Source organism: Bison bison, unplaced genomic scaffold (genome assembly GCF_000754665.1).
Source record: "Bison bison bison isolate TAMUID 2011002044 unplaced genomic scaffold, Bison_UMD1.0 scf7180017864256, whole genome shotgun sequence".
NCBI classification, from domain to species: Eukaryota; Metazoa; Chordata; class Mammalia; order Artiodactyla; family Bovidae; genus Bison; species Bison bison.
The window spans coordinates 1,312,836-1,338,360 of NW_011494828.1; the positions used below are offsets into that span (position 1 = coordinate 1,312,836).

Here is a 25,525-nt window from a genome sequence, read left to right on the forward strand (position 1 = left end):
ACCCGCGGTGTCATGGCCGCCGACAGTGACGATGGCGCAGCCTCAGCTCCCACGGTCTCAGACGGTGAGTGGCTTTCCCAGGGGCCGTTTTCAAAGCCTGTGCGCTCCGAGGCAGCGGAGGGCCTCGGACTCATAGTTCTAAGAAACCTGCCTCAAGTTTCGGAGGACTAGCGCCTTCCTTTTGGATCAGCCACGAGGAGACTACATGTCCCGGTGTGCACCGCGGTCCCGCCTCCAAAAGCCTGGAGTGTTGGGAGGATAGTTAGGACCCGTCGGGGCATGTCGGGAGATGTAGTCTGGAGTTTATAGCGCTGTTAATTGGGGGAGGTTGGGAGTTGTGGTCCACAGGAAGTGGGACGGATTGGGGCGTTATCTGTTAGGCTCTGGCACATACTGGCTACTGCCACTTGTGGCTCTGAGGCACCATGGGAACGGTTACAGAGCTTTGTGGGATATCAACGGGCCTGAAGTCCTCAAACCTTGCAAAATATTTCCTGCAGGATATGGGGAAAAGGAACCTCAACAGATTATCTAGTTCAGCCTTCCACTTTTACAGGTCTTGATGCTAAGGGGAAACATTTTCCCAGAATTTTACATCAGCTACTGGAAGGCCCAAGCTTTCTCTCCCCAAATTCAGGGCACTGTTCACTCCAATCCTGTGTATAAAGCATATGCAATATAACTCTTGAGGGGGAAGCTGCCCCTGCCCCCAGCCATGGCCTAGCTTGGTGTCTGTTCCCTTGGGCTCTTCCCTGAGCATTAATATCCATCACCTTTCTTATCTCCAGATGGTGTCCGCCAAAGCACAAAATCTGGAGAGGAGCTAGTAGTCCAGGTTCCCGTGGTGGATGTGCAAAGTGACAACTTCAAGGAGATGTGGCCATCCCTCCTCCTGGCCATAAAGACAGCTAACTTTGTGGCTGTGGACACGGTGAGAGCTAGGGAACTGGGAGAGCAGGTGGTGGTTAAAGGGCTGGTACTGCAGAACCTAACAGCTCTCCCTTTACTGATCCATAGGAACTGAGTGGGCTTGGGGACAGGAAGTGTTTGCTGAACCAGTAAGTATAAGCCCTGATCTCTTTAGTCCTAGCCTTGCCAGGAAGGGCAGACCTCAACCCTAGAGTGGAGGTCACAGTCCTGGGTGGTTTGGGTCTTGCATGAGGCTAACTCCCAGCCACAGCCACCCCCAAACCCAACCCCAAGGTGCATCGAGGAACGTTACAAGGCCGTGTGTCATGCTGCCAGGACCCGTTCCATCCTCTCCCTGGGCCTCGCTTGCTTCAAGCAGCAGCCAGACAAGGTATGGGTTACTGTCACCCCCATCCCAGGTCTGTGGCAAGGGAAGGAGGGATTGAGATACTGAGGAACATCAGCTATAAGGTTTTTTTCTCCTAAGGCTGGATGTAGTAGAATCTCTTTTTCTCCCAGGGTGAACACTCATACCTGGCCCAAGTGTTCAATCTGACCCTACTGTGCATGGAAGAGTATGTCATAGAACCAAAGTCTGTGCAGTTCCTGGTACAGCATGGCTTCAACTTCAACCGCCAGTACGCTCAAGGAATCCCCTACCACAAGGGCAATGACAAGGTAGATCTTCAGCCTTGAGACTGCCTCTTTTGTGAATTCATTTCTTAACTACTCTAGGGTGGGTACACTGGGGAGGATCTGCTTCTTAGGAGTATGGGGACTCACCAGTGACAGAGCTGGAGAAACAAGATTGATAAACTGGTGAATAGCAATAAATTAGATGAAAGCAAGGGAGAACTTTCCAGGTGAGGCTGCCTGGGACAGGTGTCCTGCAAGAGAGGTTCCCTAAGGCACTCTATCCTTCTTGATGACCCCTTTCTTTCTACCTAGGGTGATGAGAGTCAGAGACAGTCAGTGAGGACACTGTTCCTGGAGCTGATCCGGGCCCGCCGGCCCCTGGTACTACACAACGGCCTGATAGACCTAGTGTTCCTCTACCAGAACTTTTACGCACACCTGCCCGAGAACTTGGGAACCTTCACTGCTGACCTTTGTGAAATGTTTCCTGCTGGCATTTATGACACCAAATATGCTGCCGAGTTTCATGCCCGCTTTCTGGCCTCCTACCTAGAATATGCCTTCCGGAAATGGTGAGGAACTGGTTGAGGGAACGGGGTGGGGCCTGGCATAAGCCTGATTATTTCATTCACTTAAGATGTTAAGTGAGTGCCTACCATGGGGCAGGCACTGCTTTAGTGCCAAGGGTTCAGCAGTGAACAGAACAGACAAAAACCCCTACTCTCACGGAGCTTACATGCTAGTGGATCCATATCCTCTTGTGATGTTGCAGTGAGCGGGAAAATGGGAAGCAGCGGGCAGCTGGCAGCCCACACCTGACCCTGGAGTTCTGCAGCTATCCTTCTAGCATGAGGGCCCATATTGACTACCGCTGCTGTGCGCCGCCCCCCACCTACCGTACTCATTCCACCAGCATTTGTGACAACTTCTCGGTGAGCACACCTGCCCATTTCCTGGGGAAGGGACTTTGATGCCTGGAAACCCTCTCTAAGCTTCTTTCCTACCTCTAGGCCTATGGCTGGTGCCCCCTGGGACCACAGTGTCCTCGGTCCCATGATATTGACCTTATCATTGACACTGATGAAGCTGCCCTGGAGGACAAGAGGCGACGGAGACGACGCAAGGAAAAACGGCGGAGGGCTTTGTTGGGCCTGCCTGGGAAACAGCCTTCTAGGGAAGCTGAAGACAGTCCTCCCACCAAGCAGGTCTGTAAGGACAATCGCAAGCCTGAGGAAACTGAGCAGGAGGTGGCTGAGGATGAGACTGGGACCCAACCTGGCTCCGAGCAAGGTCACACAAATGACCTGGGGATGGAGCCTAAAGCAACAAGTGCTGAGACAACTGACACGGCCACCTCAGAAGCACCAGAGAGGCAAGTCACAACTGACATGGCCACCTCAGAAGCACCAGAGAGGCAAGTCAGTCCTAACCCAGTGCCTGGGGATGGACTGCATCGGGCTGGTTTTGATGCCTTTATGACAGGTTACGTGATGGCCTATGTGGGAGTGAGCCAAGGATCCCATCCCTGTAGCTCTGAACCATGGCTACCTGAATGTCACAACAAGGTATACCTGAGTGGCAAAGCTGTCCCCCTCACAGTGGTTAAAAGCCAGTTCTCCCGTTCTTCCAAAGCCCACAACCAGAAGATGAAGCTGGCTTGGGGTAGCAGCTGACCCAACTTCTACGCAGCACTCAGGGCCTAGGAACAGAAGCTGAGAGTGGATCAGAGGAGTCTGGATCCCTCTAGCCTGTGAGTGACTTAATCCCAACTACTCGGGGAGAGGATGGCGTCCTGGCAGAGATACTGTTGCACTGCTCTGGCATTTCTGCCTTTACCCCAGAGGCTGAAGAACAAGAGGACAAGTAAGAAGGCTGACCAGCACCTGTAACACCGACTTTATTCATTTTTAAATCTCAAAGTGTCCTGGGAAAGTTTTACCAAAAAAAAAAAAAAAGAAGAAAACCAGAAACAAGATATGAAAATATCTGACCAGCTTCATCTTTGGTTATTTCTTATTGTGGTTCTATTAGGACAGACTGTTCCCATAGCTCTGGCCATAGCAGAAAGGGAAGAAATCAGTCCATGTATAAACCAGTTGGGTGTATCATGTGTCGACAAATTCACAGAGCAGGCCCTAGGGCCTACAAAATCAGCCCCACTCCCAACCACAAGGTTGAAAGTCTTTTAGGGCAGAACATTAAGACTCCTTCATAAATATGAAAATAGATTAATCAACTGGAAAAGATCTTTGAATAGGTTAGCTGAGAGCCACGACCACCACTCTGCCTTGTCTTGCATAGAAATGTAGTGACATGGTCTGGCCGTGCAGTAAGTGCAAACAGCAATTATTATTCAAGTGTCTTAGACATTCTGGCAAGAAGCACCCCAGTCTTCAGGTCTGAGAAATAGCCATGCCCTTTATGATCTCCTGGTCAGCTACAGGTTCCATCCATTAGCTAATATGCCCCAGGAAAGGGCAAGAAACAGACCTGGGGTAGGAGAAGAACCTGGGGTAATAGCTGCCTGCCAGCTCACACTAGAACTAGGAATCCTCTGGTCCTGTCGGGAAGTCTTGGGGATCTGGTGGGAGCCAGAGCTCCTTGCTGGATTTCAGAGGCTTCGTATCAGCCATTGGCCCTAACTAGGAAGGCCTCTCATGGCTGCCTCGCCTCACAGATAAGTCTGGCTTGGCTTAGCTTGTGTGCTCTCTGGGCCCCCGGGAAGAGTCTAGGCTTTGCACCAAGGGGGCCCTGTGGCTTCAGCTGAAGGTCTGTCCCCAAGGTGAGGTGGGGATGAACTCTGCTCACCCATCCTGCTCTCCCTGGGTCCTCAGGCCCATGCCTGAGACAGAGAAGGGGACTGGAGCCAAGTCTCTTGGCCTTTCTTCTTCCACTTCCATCTCCTCAGGGGCACCTGCAAGGCACGGACTGACCCCTTGGGGCCTGGGCCCAAAACCATTTTCTTCCTGGGCGTTGGAGCAGTCCATGGCCTCATGGGCTGGAGCAGCTGGCTGGGCAGATGCTCGGAATGGTGGGATCTCCCTTACTCTGTACTTGTGACTGCTGAGGCGTGGTGGGGGCCCATCAGATAGTGATTCTTCCCGGCCCACAAATGGACAAGCCTCCTGATGCAAGAACTCAGGTGAACTAGGCAAAGAACGCCACCGGCGAGCAGGTGGGCCCAGGGGCTCCTGCCAGTCAGCCATGGGGATCGTTCCAGGCCCTGGTGCATCCAGGTCAAATACCAGGGAGATGACAGACTTGCTGGGCAGGTCAAAGAACTTGATCTTGCCACCTTTGAGGTCCTGGCGAGCACTGAAAGGGTTGATTTTGGGGGCTCGGGCAGCACCAACTCGTTGTGGCTGGTAGTAGGGATCCAAGACGTTCACTGTACGTGGGGGCTTATTGGAGAAAATGTCTGACTGGCTTCGAGACAGCCAGATGGTACGTCTTGGGCGTGGGGACTTGGGCGGTATCTTGTCATCCAGTAAGCTCAGTCGCTTCACCCCAGGTCCTTTCTCCAAGAGTCCTGAAGAATAGTGAGTCAAGTCAGGGTTTCTCTCTAGTCATAACAAATAAAAGCAATATCTCATACACAATGTTTTACCACTTGAGAAAGCAAAGGTAGGTACTGTTGTCCCTATTCAACAATGAGAAAACAGACTCAGAAGGGAGGCGGTATGCTAGTGCAGAGCTCCAGGACTTTTCCAATCATCCCCTGCTTCTTTACCTTTCTTCTGTACATGGGATCCTGTGATCACAGCCCTAGAGGGGAAGCCCCTTCGCCCCCCACCATCCTAATATCCTCCCATGGGTTCAGGCTGGACATTCTAGTTTCATCTCTTACCCTTGGCTGTGGGCTGCAGCTTCCTGTCTCTCTCCAGCTCTTCCTCCTGTAGGCGGCTCAGAATTTCCTCCAAGGTCTTCCCAATCTCCACAAAGGATGGGCGTAGTTTGGGGTCCATCTGTAAGTCATCCACACCAGCCATTAGCCCTGACCTCCTATCTTCCATCCCGAGGATGGCATTTGAGTCTGTTTCTGGCATCTTTTAAGAGTCAGATGTGTATCGAAGAGATCTTTTCTGAAGGTTCCAGACCGTAAGACTGAGCCCCAGAGTGAAGGTCAGGGAAGATGCTATTGTCTAGTACCCTCCCCTACCTCAGCGGCCTTTCTATGTCTTGTCCCCTTGTTTGGCATAGAACCCTCCAAAAGGGGGTGTTCACATTGGTTGGTTCTATTCTTTGAGTTCTGCAGCTAACATGTTTCTGGAAGCTACCTGGACCAGTCCCAGCTACCCCTTAGTCATAACTGGTAGGTGCGGCCCCAGACCTAAAATGCTAACGAGCCTTTCTTATGGGCTTTGGACCAGTTGGATGCATGGTCCAACTAAAACCTGACCAAAGCTCCATCAATATCCAAGAAAAGGGGTAATAGGTTTACATTACAAGCTGAGGACTGGATAATACAAAGCAATTTTCCTTTCCTTGGTCCAAGGCTTTGGGCCAGAGTCTGACAGGCCCAGAGGAAGGAACATAGGCACTGCCACTCATCATTGAGACAGAGGTCCCTCATGAGGCTAATTAGCAAACTCTCCCTGTGGTCCTAACCAGGTGAACAGGGTTCAGCCAGCCCCAACCAAAGCCCAGGAGAAAAAGATACTCACATTACAGCAGTTGAAGGTGAGCTGCAGAAAGTCTGGGGGACAGTCTCCCACCATGTGCTGGAAAGCATCATAGTCTAGCCCGAAATTCTGTGGATGGGTATGGTGGAGAAGGAGCAGGGACATGGGTAGACAGGTCATTAACCCCTCCACCCATCCTGGCCTGCTCAGGAGAGGTGGAGAACTGCCCCAGAGAAGAAGCCACAGACCAAGTTCCAGGAACTCCACCCCAAGAAAATAAAAAATTCCATGGCCTCGAAAGCAGCCATCCCAGTGGCACTGATCCCCATCCTGGAGCTCACCTCTGTTCGGGGAAGATAGTCTGGATCAGCCTGGATGCGGGCGATGATCTCACAGAGGATGATACCATAAGAGAACACGTCCGCCTGGTGGGTAGTGAAATCTCAGTTTCCCTCGATGGGGTAAGAGGTGGGGTTTCTGCCTCTCATGTTCACTAGCCCAGGCTTGGGCCCTACTGACCATGTACTCAGTTGCTCAGTCATGTCTTAACTCTGTGACTCTGGACTGTAGCCCGCCAGGCTCCTCTGTCTGTGGGATTTCCCAGGGAAGAATACTGGAGTGGGTTGATATTTCCTACTCTAGGAGATCTTCCTGACCAAGGGATCAAACCCACATCTCCTGCATTTGCTGGGGGATTCTTAACCACTGAGCCATCAGGAAGTGGAATGAAATACTGACCATATTTCATTCAGTTCATTCACCAGGCAGCTGACAGGTACCAGTGCTGATTTTGCAGGAAGGATATAGATCCTTACCCTATACGTGAAGGGTGATCCAAGGCACTTTATGCTAAGAATGGATTCTACAGAGAATCAGGCCTTGGGGTCCCCAGACTCACCTTTTCATTGTAGGGCTCATCTCGGAGAACCTCAGGTGCCATCCAGAAGGGTGAGCCCACCACAGCTAGCTTCTCACCGCCTGTGCTGTGGGGTAAGAATGTATGGAAAATGAGCTTGCGACTGGTGGGTGCAATGGGAGGTCTGACCATTGGGAATTTCTCTCCCCCAAGGATGGGCACACCAAAATTGACTGAATTCAGGGAGCTGAGATTGGGCTGTGACCAAGTCCTAGCCTCTGAAGAGGACACTGGAGTCTTCCCCTTTGCCTCAGTCCCTTCAGTGACCCCAGCACCCATTAGGGTTACCCACCTGATATCAGGGATCTTCTCAGCCAGGCCAAAGTCAGCTACCACTGCAGAGTAACCATTTTCATCCCTCTTTATCAGGCAGTTCTAGGGTTCCCAAAGAAGAAGACATGTGGATCAGAAGAGGGGACCAGCCAGCCATAGAGTTTCCCACCACCCCTCCCTACTACCACAGGGTACCTTGTCCTTTGCTTCTTGGTGAAATCATGCTCTTGGGCTGACCCCAGTGGGGCTCTGATAGCCATGTGAGGTGAGTTAGGCCTGGATCTTGGGTGGCTGCCCTAGGATTCATACCATGCTCCAAACAAATATTTATCTTTGTTTTCCATGTGCTAGGCAAGGTTCTAAGTATCAAAGATATCACAGTAAACAGAAACCCTTGTTCTCTTGGAGCTTATAATCTAGTGGAAGAAGACAGGCTATCAGACCCTGGCCTCCATTCTTCTCTCAGAACGTAGAGACTCAAAGACCAGGCCTGACCTTGCCAAGTAATGTAAGCACAGGACAAGCCTATACCAACTTTCACTGCCCACAAGATTACAACCACCCTCTCCTCTGGCATTAAAATTCCACAATCTGGCTTTGTTCTGTGATCTGAGCCCCTGGTGCCCCTATGTACATATCTTCATCCAAACTTCTTACAGACAAGACTGAACAGGCCCTTCAAACCTTTGTCTTTGCTTTTACTTTTTCTTTCCATTTGGAATATTCTCCCAATTCTTTTTTCCTCAGAAAATTTAGTGTGCTTTAAGGTAAGCTTACCTTTCCAGTCCTGACCTCTCCAGTTCTCACCTTCAGCTTTCTCAACTCCATTAACTCCTCTCTGCCACTTCCTCTTACAGCCTAGCAGAGAGGCCATCAGCCTCTCAGGGGCAAATTCGGGTTTGGGCCTTCCTTACACTATTCAATTTATGAGAGAGGTTCAAGACAAGCTTGTTGAACAAATGCTGCTGTCTCCAGAGAAAGGATGAACCCAAATGACTTTAAACATAAAGCAGCAACGAGCTCTCCTCAAATATTCAAAATGGACCTACACCACTCTGGCTCAGGAGGCACCTCATTCGATCCCCCCTTCCTCCAGGGGCAGCAGAGAACAGGGATCCTTGGCTCACAGGGACATTTCTGGGACTGGCAAGGCCCTCTAGCCCTCCCTCTTCCTCACCTTGGCACATAGTTGCCAAGGCATTGCCAAGTCACCTGGTTACTTCGCATCAGATACAAATTAGTCCCTTACTCTGGCCTTGATGTGATCACACTATGCTCTCTTTTTCTGAGCTGGAAGCAGCCTGTGATTTCATTACATCTATTGCCCTCGTTTCCTGATAGACATAACTGTCTCTGGCTTCTAAGCAGGCCTCTCCTTGTGCTTGTCCTGGCTTCAGCCCTTCCATCAGTCCCCTGGCTCAGCAATCCACCCCCACCCCAACTCCCTGACTTTACAATCTATGAGAAGATGGGTTCTAAGCCAGCCTGTCTATTAGACAGCCGAAGTCTAGGCTATTGGGCACTGGCTTGTGAGGCAGTGGCGGCTCAGATCTGTTGCTTGTTTTTCTCCCCTCCTCTTCTTTCATCAACAACTCAGGCTCCTGTCTCCAAGGATCAGTCTAAAGTCCTGTTTACTACTGGCTTTTCAGCCCTTAGAAACAATCCTGCGAAATTCAGCTTAGGCGCAGCAATAAGGAACAGAGCATGGCCGGTACCCCTTATCAAAGCTCTTCAATTTCTGTCCCATCTTCACAGTCATGAAGCCCTCTCATACACTCACTGTAGACCAACCATCCAGGAGGAAGCGACTTACAGTAGCTTCTCTAAGCCGCTAAAAGATGGCTACGGCAAGGTTGATCAGGGCCCCACAACATGGATGAGCCTGCCTAGCCCAGTCTGCCTCTGATCTGGAATGTGACCCCTGCCTCTCTTAAAGCTTCTCCATAGCCAGCAGCCAGGGACTGGAGCCAAAGACAAAGATGGAATACTGAAAACCAAAAGAGCCAACTTTAGGAGTCTGTATCTGAGGTGATGAGGAAAATGGGGAGGATCCCTGACCAGGATTAGCTCCTATGGTGTTTTTCAATAAACTCCTGAGCCTGCTCTTAGTGGAGTCTAGACTAGTGAAGTCTGGCTGGCAACACTTGCTGTTTTTAGTTCCTCATCTCCCACCCCTTCCTCACTGGCTTCAGCTGGAAGTGTTCTCCCGGAGGATCCCTCTGAGTTCCATGTCATTAAACTCAGTAGACAAAATCAGTCCTTAGTATTACTTGATTTTGCTGCTGTTGACATTGCTGATTATTTCCTTCAGCATTTTTATATATGATTCAGGAATCCTATCAATGCTGGACATGTAGAGACTAAGTGGCCCTGGAGCAAACAGACTAGCTATCAAAGGCTGCTGCTAAGTCGCTTCAGTCGTGTCCGACTCTTAGCGACCCCCTGGACTGCAGCCTACCAGGCTCCTCCATCCATGGGATTTTCCAGGCAAGAGTACTGGAGTGCCATTGCCTTCTCCGATCAAAGGCTAATTACAAGCTATTTCTGTTGCTTTTGATTCTTCTCTCCTGGCTTCTGTGACACTATAGATTTCCTTCTCTACCTCTGGCTACTCTGAACACTCTAGGGCAGGCTTTTCCTCCCACCCCCAAGGGTGATGGTCTCAGGGTTCTCCTAGGCCTATAGCTGTGGAGACTATTCCACATTTCTTTTCTAATTACCACTTCTGTACTGATGACTCCCAAATGTATATCCTCTGCACTGACCTTTATTTCTCAATCTTCAGCTTTGCACATCTGGTCTATATCTGGATGACATCTGGATTATTCACACTGAACTATACATGCAAAGCTGAACTCATCTTTTTCCCCCAAAACTAAATCTCTAGCTGTATTTTTATGTCAGCTAGTATTGCTGTTTTCCACCCAGTTTGCTAAGCTAGAAACTTGGGATTCACCTAGACTTTCCACTCTTAACTCCAAATAATTTTAGCTTCTAAATGTTTTCAAATCGCCCCCTCCTTTTTCATCCCCATGACTGTTGCCTTAATTCAGGTCCTCCTCTGAATACTCCAGTATTCCAAATGGTCTCTGCCTAGGCTAGGCTTGATCTCCAGAATCCACCTTCCTCACTTCTGCCAGCATGATCTTTGTAAAATGCAAATCTGTTACTCACCTACTTAAAAGCTAGCAATAATATATTGTATGATTCTATTTCTATGAAATGTCCAGATTAAGCAAAGCTATAGAAACTGAAAAAAGATTAGTGGTTCCCAAAGGCTGAAGGGAGGGGAGAACAGGGCATGGGGTTTTCCTTTTGGAACGATGAAAAGATTTGAAATTAGATAGTGGTGATAATTGAATATACTAAAAACCACTGAAATGTACACTTTGAAAGGATGAATTTTATTTTATGTGAGTAATATCTCAAAAAAGTTGTTATTTAAAAGAAGCCAACAATGGTTCTTCATTTCCTATCTAGAAGATAAAATCCAAGTTAGATAGTATATCATCAGACTCCTCTGCTTTCAATTCTTATCCCCTACCACTTCAGCCTCACAGTCTGCATATCATACTGTTCATGTCTCTATGCCTTTGTTTATACTGTTCGACTGATGTGATCTGGAATATAACCCCACCACACACACAATGTGGGTTGCCATGCCCTCTTCCAGGGGATCTTCCCAACCCAGGGATCGAACCCAGGTCTCACACACCAGGGCTTCCCTGGTGGCTCAGTCAGTAAAGAATCTGCCTGCAATGTGGGAGACATGGGTTTGATCCTTGCGTTGGGAAAATCCCCTGGAGGAGGGCATGGCAACGTACTCCAGTACTTATGCCTGGAGAATCACCATGAACAGAGGAGCCTGGTAGGCTGCAGTCCATGGGATCACAAAGAGTCAGACATGTCTAAGCAACTAAGCACAAACACACAATACTTACTAAGTAGAATTCAATTTTCAAGATTCAGCTCAGGCATCACCTTCTCCAAGAAGTCGTCTCTGTACCCTCAGGTTAGGTTCAATATCCTTTTCCAAAGTATCCTTTGCATTCTCTTCTCTCTAACCTTAGTATTTGACCTAAGTGTCTGTTTCTATAGTCCCTTCCTATAGCTATAGGCTGTACACCATATACTAAAAGATTCAGCAAAGCAGCAATATCTTAAGAGTGAAGTGCCCTTGGGAATATTTCCTAGCCCCTTGTGCAAGGGAAAGACTGTCTACTTCTGCCTGTGTGGTACCTTATGAATTAATTATAAAACAGTATTCATAAACTAGTCCAAGTGATTCAAACAACCTTGTCAGGTGGGCAGATCTGAGATTTTTACATTTAAGATGAGAAAAGTGAAGCTTCCAACTATGAGTGGTAAAGCTGTGGGTCTCCTGATTCTAATAGGATCATCCCCTAATGATTCTGACCTTTCCAGAAAAACTGGTTGAAAAGCTTTCCACTAGAGACAGCAAGGCTATGGCAGGAACAATGCAGTCTTAAGACAGAAGCAGAGGCCCAGGCCCATGGAGAAGGCAGCACTGTTTGTGCAGGCAATACAGTAAGACCCCTTCATCTGGGATGCTAGCCCCCACCTCCAAAGCTGATTAATCCAAGGGCGCCTACTGTAATGCTTGCATTTCTCACCCAACTTGGACATGGCCGCAGTACAGACTGACGGTACAGAGCACAAAATATGAACTCAGACCACTGTGGGGTTCTGAAGAACCCAGACTAATTTTCAGGCTGTGTGGGATACAAAGTCCATTAAATCAAGCTGAAGAATGCTTTATTCAAAAGTATGCCTGGAGTAAGCAACAGATATAAGAAAGGCCCAGTCAGACTTCCCTGAGGTGAGAGGTGACCTTTTCTGGTTCAAAGAGGAGCCCAGGCACTGCTGCCACCTGGCTCCCATTCCTCTTTGTCCTTCCTCCTATTATAATACATCACACAGTAGCAGAGGCTTACAAGTCTGCCTCTTCAAAGGGCAGGGACTGATCCTATTATCTCTGTATCTCTAACCTAGCACAGACATGCAGAAAGAACTCGGCCAAAGTTTGTCATGTGAAAGTCTGACGAATAAAGCTTCTTTTGAAAGCAAGTGAAAAGGCACACACTAATCATACATTCGACTCTCCATGGTGGGGACCAAGCTGACAAGAGATTCAAAAGGTGGCCATGAACGCATTTCTGTAAGCCAGCACAAACCCTTCAGGACTGCACCAGAGGAGACACCTGAGAGCAGATCCTGAGGGCTCCTAGAACAGCTGCACAGCCTGTACTGGCACTGAATAAAATGACCCAAACAAAGAAATGCCAGGTCCATTTGTAAGTGTTAGCTCTAAGTGAAGTGAAGTCGCTCAGCTGTGTCTGACTCTGCGACCCCATGGACTGTAGCCTACCAGGCTCCTCAGTCCATGGGATTTTCCAGGCAAGAATACTGGAGTGGGTTGCCATTTCCTTCTCCAGGGGATCTTCCCGACCCAGGGATCGAACCTGGGTTTCCCGCATTGTAGGCAGACACTTTACCGTCTGAGCTACCAGGGACCTCTCAAAAAGCTATTTCTATAACAACAAAAAATGGCTTTCCATGTGCCAACACCTCTTTCCCCTTACCCCCAACAAATTCACTCCATAAATCCAGTTAGAAACAAAGTACTGATTCTATGTCTCAAGAAAGATTAAAAGTTTCTTTTCACAGCACAGCCAGATCAGAAATTGAACTCCCTCCTAAATATCCCAGAGACAACTAGAGTCCAACTTGGAGAAGATTATCTGGTTTGCTATAGTGTGTCCTGTCCCTTCCTTTCCACTCCACCATATGATCCTATACCTTCTCCATAGTTCTTGGGAAGTAATCTGCTCACATATCTGAATCTCCAACTTGACTCAGAGCCCATGGATGGTATAGATTAGGTTCCAGCAATTTCTATCTCCTCTAACAGCACAGTATAAGTGGTTCCAAAAGGCTAATGATGGTTCTCATTATAAAAAATGACTACAGAGTGCCCTAACACACACTCTCTACATCCTCCAGCATTCAACTGTTTCTAATTCATGTTCTCTTCAGTCTCTGAAACCATTCTCTTGAGTTTGATGTGTGACACAGGGAACCCAAAGCTAGTGCTCTGTGAAAATCTAGATGAGCGCGACAGGGAGGGAGCTGGGAGGGGTGTTCAAGAGGGAGGGGACATATGTATACCTAATGCCAATGTATGTTGATGTATGGCAAAAACATCACAATATTGTAATTATCCTCTAATTTAAAAAAATATATATTTAAAAACAAAGAAGCCCTCCTTAGCTGCCCTTAAGAGCAAGGCTCACATACAACTGAATCAACTGCTTCTAGCCTGCATGCGGCTGTTGCCACTTCTTGATGGAGCTCAAGAACTGAATGTTTTTAAAGCCACACAACCTCCCATTTCCTTCTAAGTAATCAGCATTGCCACTGCACAAACCTAAATCAGCCTGTTTCTTAGAAGTAGTTACAAAATTAGACTGAACAGCTATATGTGACAGACTTTTCATTCTTGAAAACAGTGTTTCAGTAAACAATGATGTGTGAATTCTACAAAGGCAACACTACTTTCAGTAGGCACTCAAAACTAGGATCCTCTCTGCCACTACTCTAGGCCCAGGATCATTTGGAAAATGGCATATGCTTCTCTCTGTCCTGGTTTACCCACCTGAAACACACTGCCAGTATTCTAAATCCCTCTTATTAGCTCTGGTCTGAGAAGCCAGGGCTGATGTCAATAGCCCAAGAACACTGAAGTCATTTAAAGAGGTGGAATAAAACTGGATGTGGGACTCAAAATCTCAGTTCTCAAGCAGATGTTCTGGCCTCTGTGCCATCAAGCACATTTTCTGCAAGAGGGCCAGGAAGCCTCTACTCTGATAGGCTCTATGTTAGGTGCTAGGGGGAAAAAGGTGAATAAGAGCAGCACTTGAGAAACTCATGTGTTGGTGGGAGACACAGACACAGTATACCATCAAATAACTGGACGTGTACACACTAAAATATAAGTAAACCTTTTACTGCACTTAAATTCAGATCCAAGGCTGACAATGAGGAGATAGTTTGGAAATTTCAAAGCCCTGCTCTGTCCCTTTAGCCTTATTTTTCCCTTGGGATTCTCATTCTTAGAGTCACTGTCACCACCACACAGGTCTCCTGGGTGGGGCTGCTTTGGTCTAGGTGTGAACATACAACCTCTCCTTAATCTCTGCAACACTGTGAAGTTGAAACATTTGGATAAAAGGGCAATAAATAGAGTCTCTCAAATAGGATGGTCTGGCTTATAAAATTTGCTTGTTTTTCTTCAACTTGAGATTCCCTAAAGTGTAGTTCCCAGCCTGTCTTCCAGTTGCAAAGTCATTTGTTCTCACCACCACCTAAAGTTCAGACCCAAGAAAGTACACCAATAATACCAGAGAATTTTTCTCCTAAATTCCCAGTTTCTCATCTCAAGCCAGCTGACATGGGAGCACCCACCATCAACTAGGAAAACCAAAGGACAGTGGTCTTACCCTAAAGATCCAAAAAGGGTAGTCATTTTTACAATACATACAATATGACAAACTCAGAACCACACTAGCACAATGGGATAAAATATTTTGGGTGCACAGAATGGAATACAATGAGTTCCTCCAGAAAACCTAGGTACCCTAGTTTACTGATTTTTTTTTGCTGAAAACCCATAGTCTATAGCTAAACACTCAATTATAAAATGCTATGAACTTTTCTTCAGTTATTTGCCAATAGACTATCTCTGGTCAGAACTTATCTTTCTCGAATATTCCTTCATGCATGGTGCCAGGCACAGAAGACACTCATGTGGGTGTGTAGGAAGTATCTGTGTGATTGATAGACAACTGGTCATGACCTCCCTCTATGTTAGAAGACATGATGCTCTCTGAGTAGGAAGCAACAATTTTATTTTAGTTGCATGCCCAAGGTAAGGATATGCCATCAACTTTAGACAGTATCTAAGTTGATACAACCCAACCCATCTGCCAGGAACAGGTGCAATTTTCTAAGTCTTGACTTTCTAAAACATTCTAAGGAAGGAGAAGAGGCTGATGAAGGGATAAGATACCACCTTCCAGCTCCCAGCTGTCCAGCTCTTGCTTATACCATTGAAGATAAAGGACTTCTCACAACTAGGTCTCAGCTGGTCACCAGATTCCACCAATCTTAGGGTTTCTTCAGTAACAGTGCAGCTGACTACAAATGGCACTGCCACACCTAGAGCCCTACGAGCACTACTTAAAGCTATTTTCTGTGTAGTAGTCACAAACCAATGGCCAGGGTCCCTTGGGGACAGTACTTATGTTTAGAACACCAGGTCTATTGGCTCTGAGAGCACAGCCTGCTTTTGTTCCCTTTGCAAACTTTTTCCTGTAACAGGTTTCCTTACCCCTCATCCATGACAGAAGAGCTGCACGAATATGTATATGCATGTGCATATGCATGTGTTAAGGGTGCAGAATGAAGTGACCACTGTTCTTGGATGGTCCATATACCTCCCCTGCGTGCATGTGTGTGTGCTCAGTTGCTTAGTTGTGTCCGACTCTTCGTGACCCCATGGACTGTAGCCCACCAGGCTCCTCTGTCCATGGGATTTTCCAGGCAAGAATGTTGGAATGGGTTGCTATTTCCTCCTCTAGGGGATCTTCCCAACCCAGGGATCGAACCCATGTCTCCTGCATCTTCTACATTGGCAGGTGGATTCTTTACCACTGAGTCACCTAGGAAGCCTCATATACCTCCCTAGGAGAATTTTAAATCAGCTTCTGAACACAAGTTATATTAGATGATTTATAGTTCCCATATCAATGGTCAAACAGTATTATTTAAAAAAAAATTTTATTGGCGTATATTTACAATGTTATATTACTTTCTGCTGTACAGCAAACTGAATCAGTTTTATATATATGCATATCTCCACTCTTTTTTAGATTCTTTTCCCATATGGGTCATTACGGAGTATTGAGTAGAATCACTGTGCTATATAGTAGGTCTTTATTGGTTATCTATTTTTTATATATAGTAGTACAAACAGTACTATTTAAATAAGCCTTGTCATGTGGTATCCTGTGCTACTTGGCCCTGAGGTGTCTGCCTTGTAGTATAGCCAACTTCCTCTAAAAGCAACTCTTTTCTAACCTGCTCACACAGCAATTTGGACAGCAAGAGAATACTACAAAGACCAGCTGATGCCAAAGAGGAACTGGCAGGATGGCAGAAACTCAATCACACAGAAAGAAAATGGGTCAGTACATTATGGCCTCCAAAACCTGTACTCAAGTGACTAAAAATCACAGAACCCCTGCTGGAGACCATGGGAGAGAATACAAAGAGGCAGGTTCCCACACAGCCTTGACTGCTGTCACCCCTAAAGGGCAAGAATCTCTTATGTGTTCTCGTGCCATCTATTCCTGCAACATACATTCAGTAGTGAGTGAAACCAAGAATAAAGGTTCTCAAGATGTATGTGCTGATGGACTCAACAATGAAAGGAACCTGCTGTGAGCCAAGTTTGGCTTTCTAAGGACTAGCTATACACAGTAATAAGCTGTATCTTCCATGATTAAATGTTGAATTTATAAGAGATCTCCAACATTCCAAAGCTCATTAATGACTGGTTTCTTAATGCAGATTTCTTGGTAAATGGAAGATAGTGTCTCAAAGAGTTGTCCAAGTAAAGCCTTCGTACCTTAGAGGTGAGGTCCCGATGGAAAATGCCTTTGAAGTGAAGGTAGCTGAGGCCCACTGCTATGTCATAAGCCAGTTTCACCCTCACAGTCCAGGGCAAATGCAGGTTACTGTCTAGCAACTGTTCCAGGTTTCCAGAGTTGATATACTGCAAAACAGAAGGAAAACCCAGCTACCATTTGTCAACAACGTTTAGGGTGGGGGTAAAACTGCTGGAGGGTAAAAACCTAGAAGACAGAGACTGTTGTTTTTCTTTTTTTTTAAGTTACTGAGCAGTTATTCTGCATCTGGGCACTATGGTAGATGCTGCACCTTCCTTTGAGATCACAATCTATTAAGGGATATAGACAAACAATATCATGTAGTAAATGCTAAAAGATAGTTTTGTACAGGTACGACAGCACAAAGGAAAAAGGTACAGACTCAATCTAGGCATGTCAGAGAAAGCTGCACGAAGGAACTGAGGAGTTCAAAGGATGACTTGGGGGAGCAGGAAAGAAAGTCCACACAGAGGGAACAGCAGACATAAAGCTATAGGTTAAGAGCATGGTGTATTCAGAAAACTAATTTACTCAGTATGGCCAGAGTACATGAGAGGTGAGGCTGATATGCTTTGCTAAAGTATATGGACTTTATCCTATCTATAGGGAACAAAAGAAGCCTTTTAAGCCAAAGAGCAACATGTTCATATTTGTTTTTTTAAGGAAAAGATTATTTCAGCAATGGTAGGATGGATGGATTAGAGTGGTGAATATGGAGAAGGAAAAATAGGTTAGGAAATTATTGCAATAATCCTGGTGAAGGAAGAATGCCTGAGTTAAGGCAACAGTGGAGGCACTGGAACAGAGCAAGATTCAAGATTTTAGATGGCAAAGTCAAAAAAACTTGATGAATGCCTTGATGAGGAGGAGGAGAACAATGAAAAGCTCCTAGGTGGATTGCAGGCTATTGGCCCCTGTGTGCCATTATTAAATACCCAGAATATAGGGAGAGGAGGTTTTTAGAAGAGGCAATGTTAAAAAACAGGGAGTACAACTAAGACATGCTGGGCTTAAGGGCATGTGGAGATACCCTATACCAAGTCAGTTTGAAGTTTAGGAGCAAAATCTGGGCTAGAGACTAACATTTAGGAGGCAATGACATTGAGCTGAAGTAGTCACTGAGGCTAAGGAATATATGGGATTGCCCAGGGGTTAACATATAAGGTGGGAAATTAACAGAATCCCAAACAACTGGAACATATACAGAAGCAGGCAGAGGAAGAACCACCAAACAAGAATGTCACCACAGAAGCCAAAGAACGAGAACATTCCAAAAGAGAAAATGACCAAAAGTATCAAAATGCTACAGATCAAGTAAGATGAGCCTGAAAAGTGTCTACTGAATTTGCCTCTAACAAGTCACCGGCAGGACTTCCCTGGTGGTCCAGTAGTTAAGAATCTGCCTTCCAATGCAAGGGATGAGGGTTTAATCCCTGGTCTGGGAGCTGAAAATCCCACACAGTGTGCCTCAACTGCCGAGCCCACAATCTGGAGCCCATGGGATACAACCAGAGAGAAGCCCATGTGTCACAACAGAAGATGCTGCGTGCAGCAAGACCCAATGCAGCCAGATAAATAAATAAGAAGTCACTGGCAACCATGGCCAGAGCAGTTTCAGTGAAGTGGTTAAGACCAGAATAAGATCAAAGTGAATTGAGGAGTGAGTAGGAGACAAGGCTAAGTGGAAACTACGTGAAGATATACTCGTTCAAGAAATTTGGCTGTCTGTCATTCCTACATACCCACAAAGAGCCGCTTTGTTTTGTTTTGTTTTTAAAAAGAGCAAATACCGAGATAATAATAATAACCACAATAGCAGTGGCAGCTGCTATTAGTTGGTGCTTACTTTGTGCCAGGCACTACTCTGAGGACTTACCATTAATTACATCATTTAATCTTCACAAAACCTCTAAGCCTAAAAATAAGCACTTCATATCTTTTCGGAGTGGGGGGTGATATTGGATTTACAAAAGAGTAGGGAACTGATGGGAGAGAAGACAAGAAACCTGAATTTTAGTCCAACTCTGCCTCTTAACAGCCATTTTACTTTGGACAAATAGACTAATGAGGCTTTCTTTCTGTTTTCCCATATATACAATAGGTATTATAATCCATGATCCATATACCTCATGATGTTATTATAAGAATTGAATACAAATACATGAAAGTGCTAAGAAAAAAATAATAGAAGTTTCATATAATCTTAGATTCTCTGATGTGGTAACATGAGTACCAAAAAGAACCAGTTGGGGGCAGCATGAGGCAGCATTTCAGATCCTTGGATGAAGTAGATCAGGTTTGGCAAGGCAGAGAGAATGGCTAAAAATACACCAAATTTCTCAAAAGGGAAACCTGTTGATCTGCTTCATCTTGTTTGATAATCCATCTTTGGAAATCTCAAAACAAAGCATAATGACGACATTAGCATAGCACCTTAGCCTCTTCACTCCAGTTGAATTTGTTCACGGTTCACATCTGAGGTGCCCATTTGCTAAAAGGAAAGTGAACTTGCAAATTCCAAGCTATAGAGGGGCAGTGAAGCTGACAGCTAATCACGTAGACAAATTTCTCTAGCTCTGAGAGTAGAAAAGGTGTGACAAGGTTGTAGTCCACTTGTCTGGCACCGTGACAGTGTGACATGGAAGGCTTGACTTCAGGAGCCACTCAGGTTTCCCACTGAGGGCCAGGCAGAAAAGACGGGTAAAAAGCCTGTATGTGTACTCTGTGGGCCAGGGTAAGCCAGGACTCTTGGTTCAAACACATGTTTACTCTGTCCCGCCATGTCTCTGAAAGTCTGAGAAATCCACAGACCAAGCCACAGGGTGGAGAGCAGAGGAGAGAGGTGAGACAAGGTGAGGAATCACACTGGCTATTTGGCTCTGACTATTCCAGACAAGATGGAAAAAAAGCACAAACCCAGGACCAGAGAGGGAAACCAAATGGAGTTTACTCACTTGCCTGCCTTCAGTGAACACTTTGGTGGGGCTGATAAGCCTCTGGGGCTCTCAGAAACCACAACTTCTCAATGTCTCAAGACCTTTGCATATATGAGGAAAGGAAGTTTGAGATCTGCCAACAAGGAAGATTTCTAAGTTGCTACACACTCTGTGTGCCATTAGTCGGAATGTCCACTTCCCCATAAGCAACGCCACGTGCAGACTCAGCTGGTGTGTGCTCTGTGGGAAGCAGAGGCAAGAACAACTGTCCCCGCACATTCAGCCTTCTGGGCTGGGGATAACAGCCACTTTGCTTTCATTTTCTTCCAGACCACTCCCTTAGCTCTACGAAACAACCAAAGGCCTTGGCAACACATTTAAATACCTACCAGAGAGAAGATTTTATAATTTTTATTGTTGCTCTTTTTAACTTTCAAGTTCAGAAAACTATAATATCAGCCAATCAAATGTGTCAGAGGGACTTAATACCTCTAAGTGACTGTTCCCCAAGTTCACCTACACCAAAACCTGCTTCTCCTCCTCATGGTTTAATAAAATGTTAAGAGTTTCTGCCATTTCATTTGTGTGATATTCGATTTCATTAAAGACTTTTTTCTTAAAAGGCACCAAATAGACAAATATGTGTTGGTGACTGAACAATATTACTATGTATGTAAAAAATCATATGCCAACACTCTAGAAAATGATCAAAGGAACAGGTAAGCACACACTCAGTTCGCCACTCAGGAATATCAGCTTATTTCTCCAAATACTTATTGAGCACTCCTCCCCTTCCTACCACCCCCATATGAGAATAAGAACTTGTCCATTTACATCAACATTATATCCCCCAGTGATTACAAGAGACCCATCCACACAGTAAATGTGGGTATATAAATACTCAGTTTATACCATTAAGAAAGAAATACTCAGTTTATACCATAAAATGTGTCATGAAAGACACACTGGTAAACAAATAATACTAATAACCTTTTAGCAGAGGTAAATACTTGGGGTATAAAAGTAGATATTGAGGAGTTTGGAAAGTTTCAGAGAAAAAGTAATATCTGAGTTGGATCCTAAAAGGCTGAGAATGGCTCTTTCCATATATGCCCTATAGAGTCTGATGGTACCACTCAAACACAGACAGACACATAAACTTGTACATACAAAGAATATTCTGGAGCAGGACTAGGCAATACATACCTCTCCCTGAGGTAACATGCACTACACCCAGGACTCCTGTTCTCGATTCCTGCTGATTCTAATCATAACCTCACCCAATCATAACCAGTCAGAAGAACAAGAAAAAATGGTTACCCTTTCTTAACTCTGAATTATCAAAGTAGTGATATCTATAATCAAACAAACTTATCTATGAATAGTAGTTCAAAGGCATATTCAGAGAGGTACTAAAGAAAATATCAACTCTAAGAATTATTATTCCTTTGTGAAAAATCTACCCAAATAGCCTAGAGCTAGGGCACTTATCTAAGGCAGATGAATGTGCCTGCCATTCCACTAACAGACATCATTTGCTGCCACCTAACTAGCGGGATTGTCCCGAGAGAGATCCACCCACCTGTATCCATACGCCTACAGAAATACTGAAAACCTACTACGTGAAAACACAAAACTAAGCAGGGCCAATCCCTGCCCTTAGTTCACAGTCTAGTAGAGATGACACAAAAATTAACGATTTTTTTCACCCAGGACAATGACTAGATGTGCTTTAGAAATATCATTTTAACAGTAATGTAAAAACTGTACAGAAAGGTCAGGAATTGAGACTGGGAGAAGAGTTAGGAGGCTTCTGGAATCCAAGTGAGAAGCAACAAAGGCCTGAAAAAGACTGGGAGCGAGAATGGAAAAGAGGTTAATATCTGGAGACATCTCAGAGGCAGAACCAAAGTGATTTGGTGTTTAATCAAAGGCAGAGAAAAATAAAAAGAGATAAGATATACAAAGTATTAATGTGTCTAGCACATGCTTAGCTTAGCTCACAGTATACAACTCATTCTTTCCACTATTAATATCTTATCATCATTCCTCCCCTGGGTTACTCTACTAGCTTTCGAAGTAGTCTTCTTTCCTTAGCATGTCATACATGTCTTTCACTCCTGTTTATAAGGGTCTGATCCCTGCTTACTTGCACATTTGTGCACATTGCTGGCCCCATTACCTGGAATACCTTTTCCCACTAGGCCTGGCTCATCACCCATTGAGGATTCAGTTCTATTTCCTGGAAGCCCATATACAGGGTTGGGAGTAATAAAGATATACTATACAAAAGGAACACCAAGTTCAGCGATTAGTAGTTATTCTTCTCTTTTTTCTTTCCCTGCATGAAGTATAAGCAGGGGAGAAGAATGAAGTTAAAGAGTGAAGCCAGGCAGTGCAATATAGTGATGAAGCCCACATAGTGCAGAGTTAGGCTGCCTCTGATTGAAACTCACCTCTGACTAGTTGTGTGACCTGGGTTGGTTACTCTTTAACATTCATCTATAAAATGGGAATAATAATAGAACCTAACCCATAGAGTTATGAAGATTCAATGAATTGATTACCTGTGAATGTGACCTTATTTGAAAATAAGGTCTTTGGCAGATGTAATCAAGTAAAGATGAGGTCCTTATGGAGTAGGATGGATCCTTAATCTAATATCTTAACGAAAAGAGGAGAGGAGACACAGACATACAAGGAGAATGTCAGGTAACAATGGAGGCAAAGATCCATTTTCATGTGTCTATTAGCTAAGGAACACCAAGAGAAACCATGAAGAGGCAAGGCTCTTCTTCCTTTAGGGCCTTCAGAGAGAGCAAGACCCTGCCGACACTCTGATTTCAGACTTCAAGCTTTCAGAACTATGAGAGAATAAACTTGTATCATCATAAGCCACTCACTTTGTGGTGCTTTGTTATGGCAATCCTAGGAAACTAATACATGACAGAAACTACATTTTAGAAAGCTCATGGTGTTAACAGAAGAGAGAAGGACCTAGAGGGAGGTTTAAAGGCTACTGCATCAGCCCAGATGAGAGATGACCAAATACCTGACTTACAGTGCTATTACAGGCATGAAAAAGTAGTCTAGAGTTAGAATAAACAGAAGTAGAATCTAAATGATTTAGCAACTGAGTAGTAGATATGAGAACTAAGGGAAAAGAGTCAAAGGCAACTCAGAGATTCCAAATAGAGGTTTTTGGAAACAATGGGAAGAAATCCTACAATGTTACACACCAAAAGTAAGTCAGAAAGCCCATCAGAAACCAGCATCAATACCAAACAGCCAAATCAGAGGCTTGTCCAACCTCTGTTCTTTGGATGGGCCCTCTGCAGAGGAGGGCCTGGGCCACGACCTACTTTTCACTGAAGCCCAACAATGCCATTGTACTGGTCACTGTATGTTTGTTGGTTGGCTCCAAACACAAAGGCTAGCAGACATCCCATCCTGCTGGCTTGGTGTAAAGAAGAAAAGAAAGCTTTGTTACTGCCCTGGGTAATTCCGGGACAGGCATCCCAAGAGCGCCCTGTGGGAGGCTCATGCTCCGAAGGAGCCCCCTGTTCTCAGCTCGAGGTTCCACAGCCACCACACAAGTGCACATCCACACATCTGCCAAGGCCTGAGTTCACCACGGTTCAGCCTCCACTCCAGGAGGTCCACCGGGACCTGCGTGACTCAAGCAGGCAGCAGTAATGAACTGAGTCAAAGAGAAAGGGAACCCAAGATGTATTTCAGAATATTTAAATGTTAAACTCTCCCTGCCTTCATATATGCTTAAGTACTATGCAGAATACTCTTCTTCCCCTTCATAGCTTTGCTAATTCTTATTCATCCTTCTAAACCCAACTCAAGTCGCTTATTTTGGAAAGCATTTCCTGATACCCCATCCCATCCTTTGTGCCTCTTGGGCCCCTTGTATTTCTACCATTGCTTATCATATTGTACTATAACTTTGATGACAGGGACCAGATCTTTCTCAAGTTTGTAAGTCTAGTATCCAGTAAGGTAAATAATAAATCACTGAATTAATAAATGAATGATCAAGTACATTTAAATAATAGAGGCAGGTTTTAAGTTCCCTCTTTTATTAGAAGCCCTCCCATTTCTGTCATTACTGTAATTTAAGATAAAAAAGAGAGATGTACTTTTAGAGGAATTTTCTGATAAATATCATGCAAAACAAACATTTAATAATGCCTACTTGAAGGCTTCTCAGATGGCACTAGTGGTAAAGAACCCGCCTGCCATTGCAGGAGACATAAGAGATGTGGATTGGGAAGATCCCCTGGAGAAGGGCATAGCAACCTACTCCAGTATTCTTGTCTGGAGAATCCATGGACAGAAGAGCCTGGTGGGCTAAGGTCTGTGGGGTCGCAAAGAGTTGACACAACTGAAGCGACTTAGCACACATGCACTATATGGCAGATACTATGGTAGCAATAAATACAAAGCAAAATACAAAACAGCCTGTCTGGCCACTCAGTGGAAGGAAATTCTGAGGATCTTTTGACCACTCTATCTGCAGACTCCTTAAAGTGATCAGAATCACATGGACTTAAAAATATATCTAAGATCTCTTTTTGAAAATTAGAGAGGGCATTTCTTTTATCAGTAGCTGAAAAAACCAGTTAGAAGAGGCCATAAAGATACCACTCACTTTTTCCTCATACTTCCTGCAGACACTAAGTATAACCCGCTCACCACTTTAAGAACATGTTTGTTTAATGCACCTGAAGTAGTACGAGTGTTTTTCTATGCACATAAACTACTATAAACATCAAAATGACTGTTTACCCACAAGATTCAAAAAAGTATGACTAAGCTTCTCCCACAGATCTTTAACTCTTACTGTAAACATCTCTAATCAAAATCAAATTTGTTTAAATAAAGTAAACATTAAAAGATAAATCTGTAAAACTAATCTTCTCAAAGAAATGAACTAAGATAACACTAAGACTATTTTATTTGCCCCATAAAGCTCTACTAGCAATCAATGGTCTCAGACATGATTTAAGATCAGCCTAGGTCTGCTGACTACTCTATCCAGTCTGCTTTCCTATCCCCACCTCCATGATATCTTCACCAGTGACATAGTTATTAAGGTCATGTTTGAAAGTTTTCTTCTATACTTCAATAAAAATTTTTTTAAATTCAAATCCAACTTGCTACCCCATATCTACTACAACCTCACATTTTCCAGATTCCGACAAGAACCTCTGACATTCACCTCATGACTGAACTCACACTGAACAAAGCAATCTGTTAAGGAAGACAACAGACCCTGCTTCCCCCTTCACCAGATCTCAGGAGTAAGGGCTTGACAATGGACAAAATGAAAATGGAAACCAAAAGAGGTTTAAGTTTCTAATTAAGATGATTTATATCAAAGGAAACTACAGCGTGGAAACTTACATTGCCATACGTAAAATAGATAGCCAATGGGAATTTGCTGTATGGGTCAGGAAACTCAAACAGGGGCTC

The 25,525-nt window shown here is 45.1% G+C and overlaps 2 protein-coding genes across 11 annotated transcripts in view; one reads left to right on the plus strand and one right to left on the minus strand.

Moving 5' to 3' along the window:
- The first annotated feature begins 6 nt into the window (after positions 1 to 6).
- Positions 7 to 3,537, plus strand: TOE1 (target of EGR1, member 1 (nuclear)). Of its 2 annotated transcripts, none has more exons than XM_010847848.1 (8): positions 7 to 64; positions 789 to 931; positions 1,018 to 1,058; positions 1,246 to 1,300; positions 1,429 to 1,587; positions 1,858 to 2,117; positions 2,318 to 2,477; positions 2,556 to 3,537. In XM_010847848.1, the coding sequence occupies exons 1-8, from the start codon at positions 13 to 15 to the stop codon at positions 3,216 to 3,218; spliced, it is 1,533 nt and encodes a 510-aa protein (XP_010846150.1). In that variant the 5' UTR covers positions 7 to 12; the 3' UTR covers positions 3,219 to 3,537. The 2 variants fall into 2 exon arrangements, with proteins under 2 accessions (XP_010846150.1, XP_010846149.1); XM_010847847.1 differs by having other exon boundaries at positions 1,204 to 1,300; positions 2,556 to 3,530.
- The window catches only part of TESK2 (testis-specific kinase 2), a 138,678-nt gene continuing 116,578 nt past the window's right edge, over positions 3,426 to 25,525 (minus strand). For all 9 annotated transcript variants that reach the window (XM_010847845.1, XM_010847843.1, XM_010847839.1 and 6 more), the window contains 7 exons: positions 17,066 to 17,212; positions 7,376 to 7,458; positions 7,066 to 7,150; positions 6,509 to 6,592; positions 6,210 to 6,296; positions 5,393 to 5,510; positions 3,426 to 5,074 (listed from right to left, as the gene is read on the minus strand). In XM_010847845.1, the coding sequence (XP_010846147.1) occupies positions 4,350 to 5,074; positions 5,393 to 5,510; positions 6,210 to 6,296; positions 6,509 to 6,592; positions 7,066 to 7,150; positions 7,376 to 7,458; positions 17,066 to 17,212 (1,329 nt within the window). In that variant the 3' untranslated portion in view covers positions 3,426 to 4,349. The remainder of the gene's footprint in view (positions 5,075 to 5,392; positions 5,511 to 6,209; positions 6,297 to 6,508; positions 6,593 to 7,065; positions 7,151 to 7,375; positions 7,459 to 17,065; positions 17,213 to 25,525) is intronic.

Excerpts from the sequence above, each read along its gene's own strand:
- TOE1 (XM_010847847.1), top strand. The coding sequence starts at position 13 with ATGGCCGCCGACAGTGACGATGGCGCAGCCTCAGCTCCCACGGTCTCA. Across the intron at positions 2,118-2,317 it reads GAATATGCCTTCCGGAAATG|TGAGCGGGAAAATGGGAAGC; the intron begins GTGAGGAACTGG and ends GTGATGTTGCAG. Across the intron at positions 2,478-2,555 it reads GCATTTGTGACAACTTCTCG|GCCTATGGCTGGTGCCCCCT; the intron begins GTGAGCACACCT and ends TCCTACCTCTAG.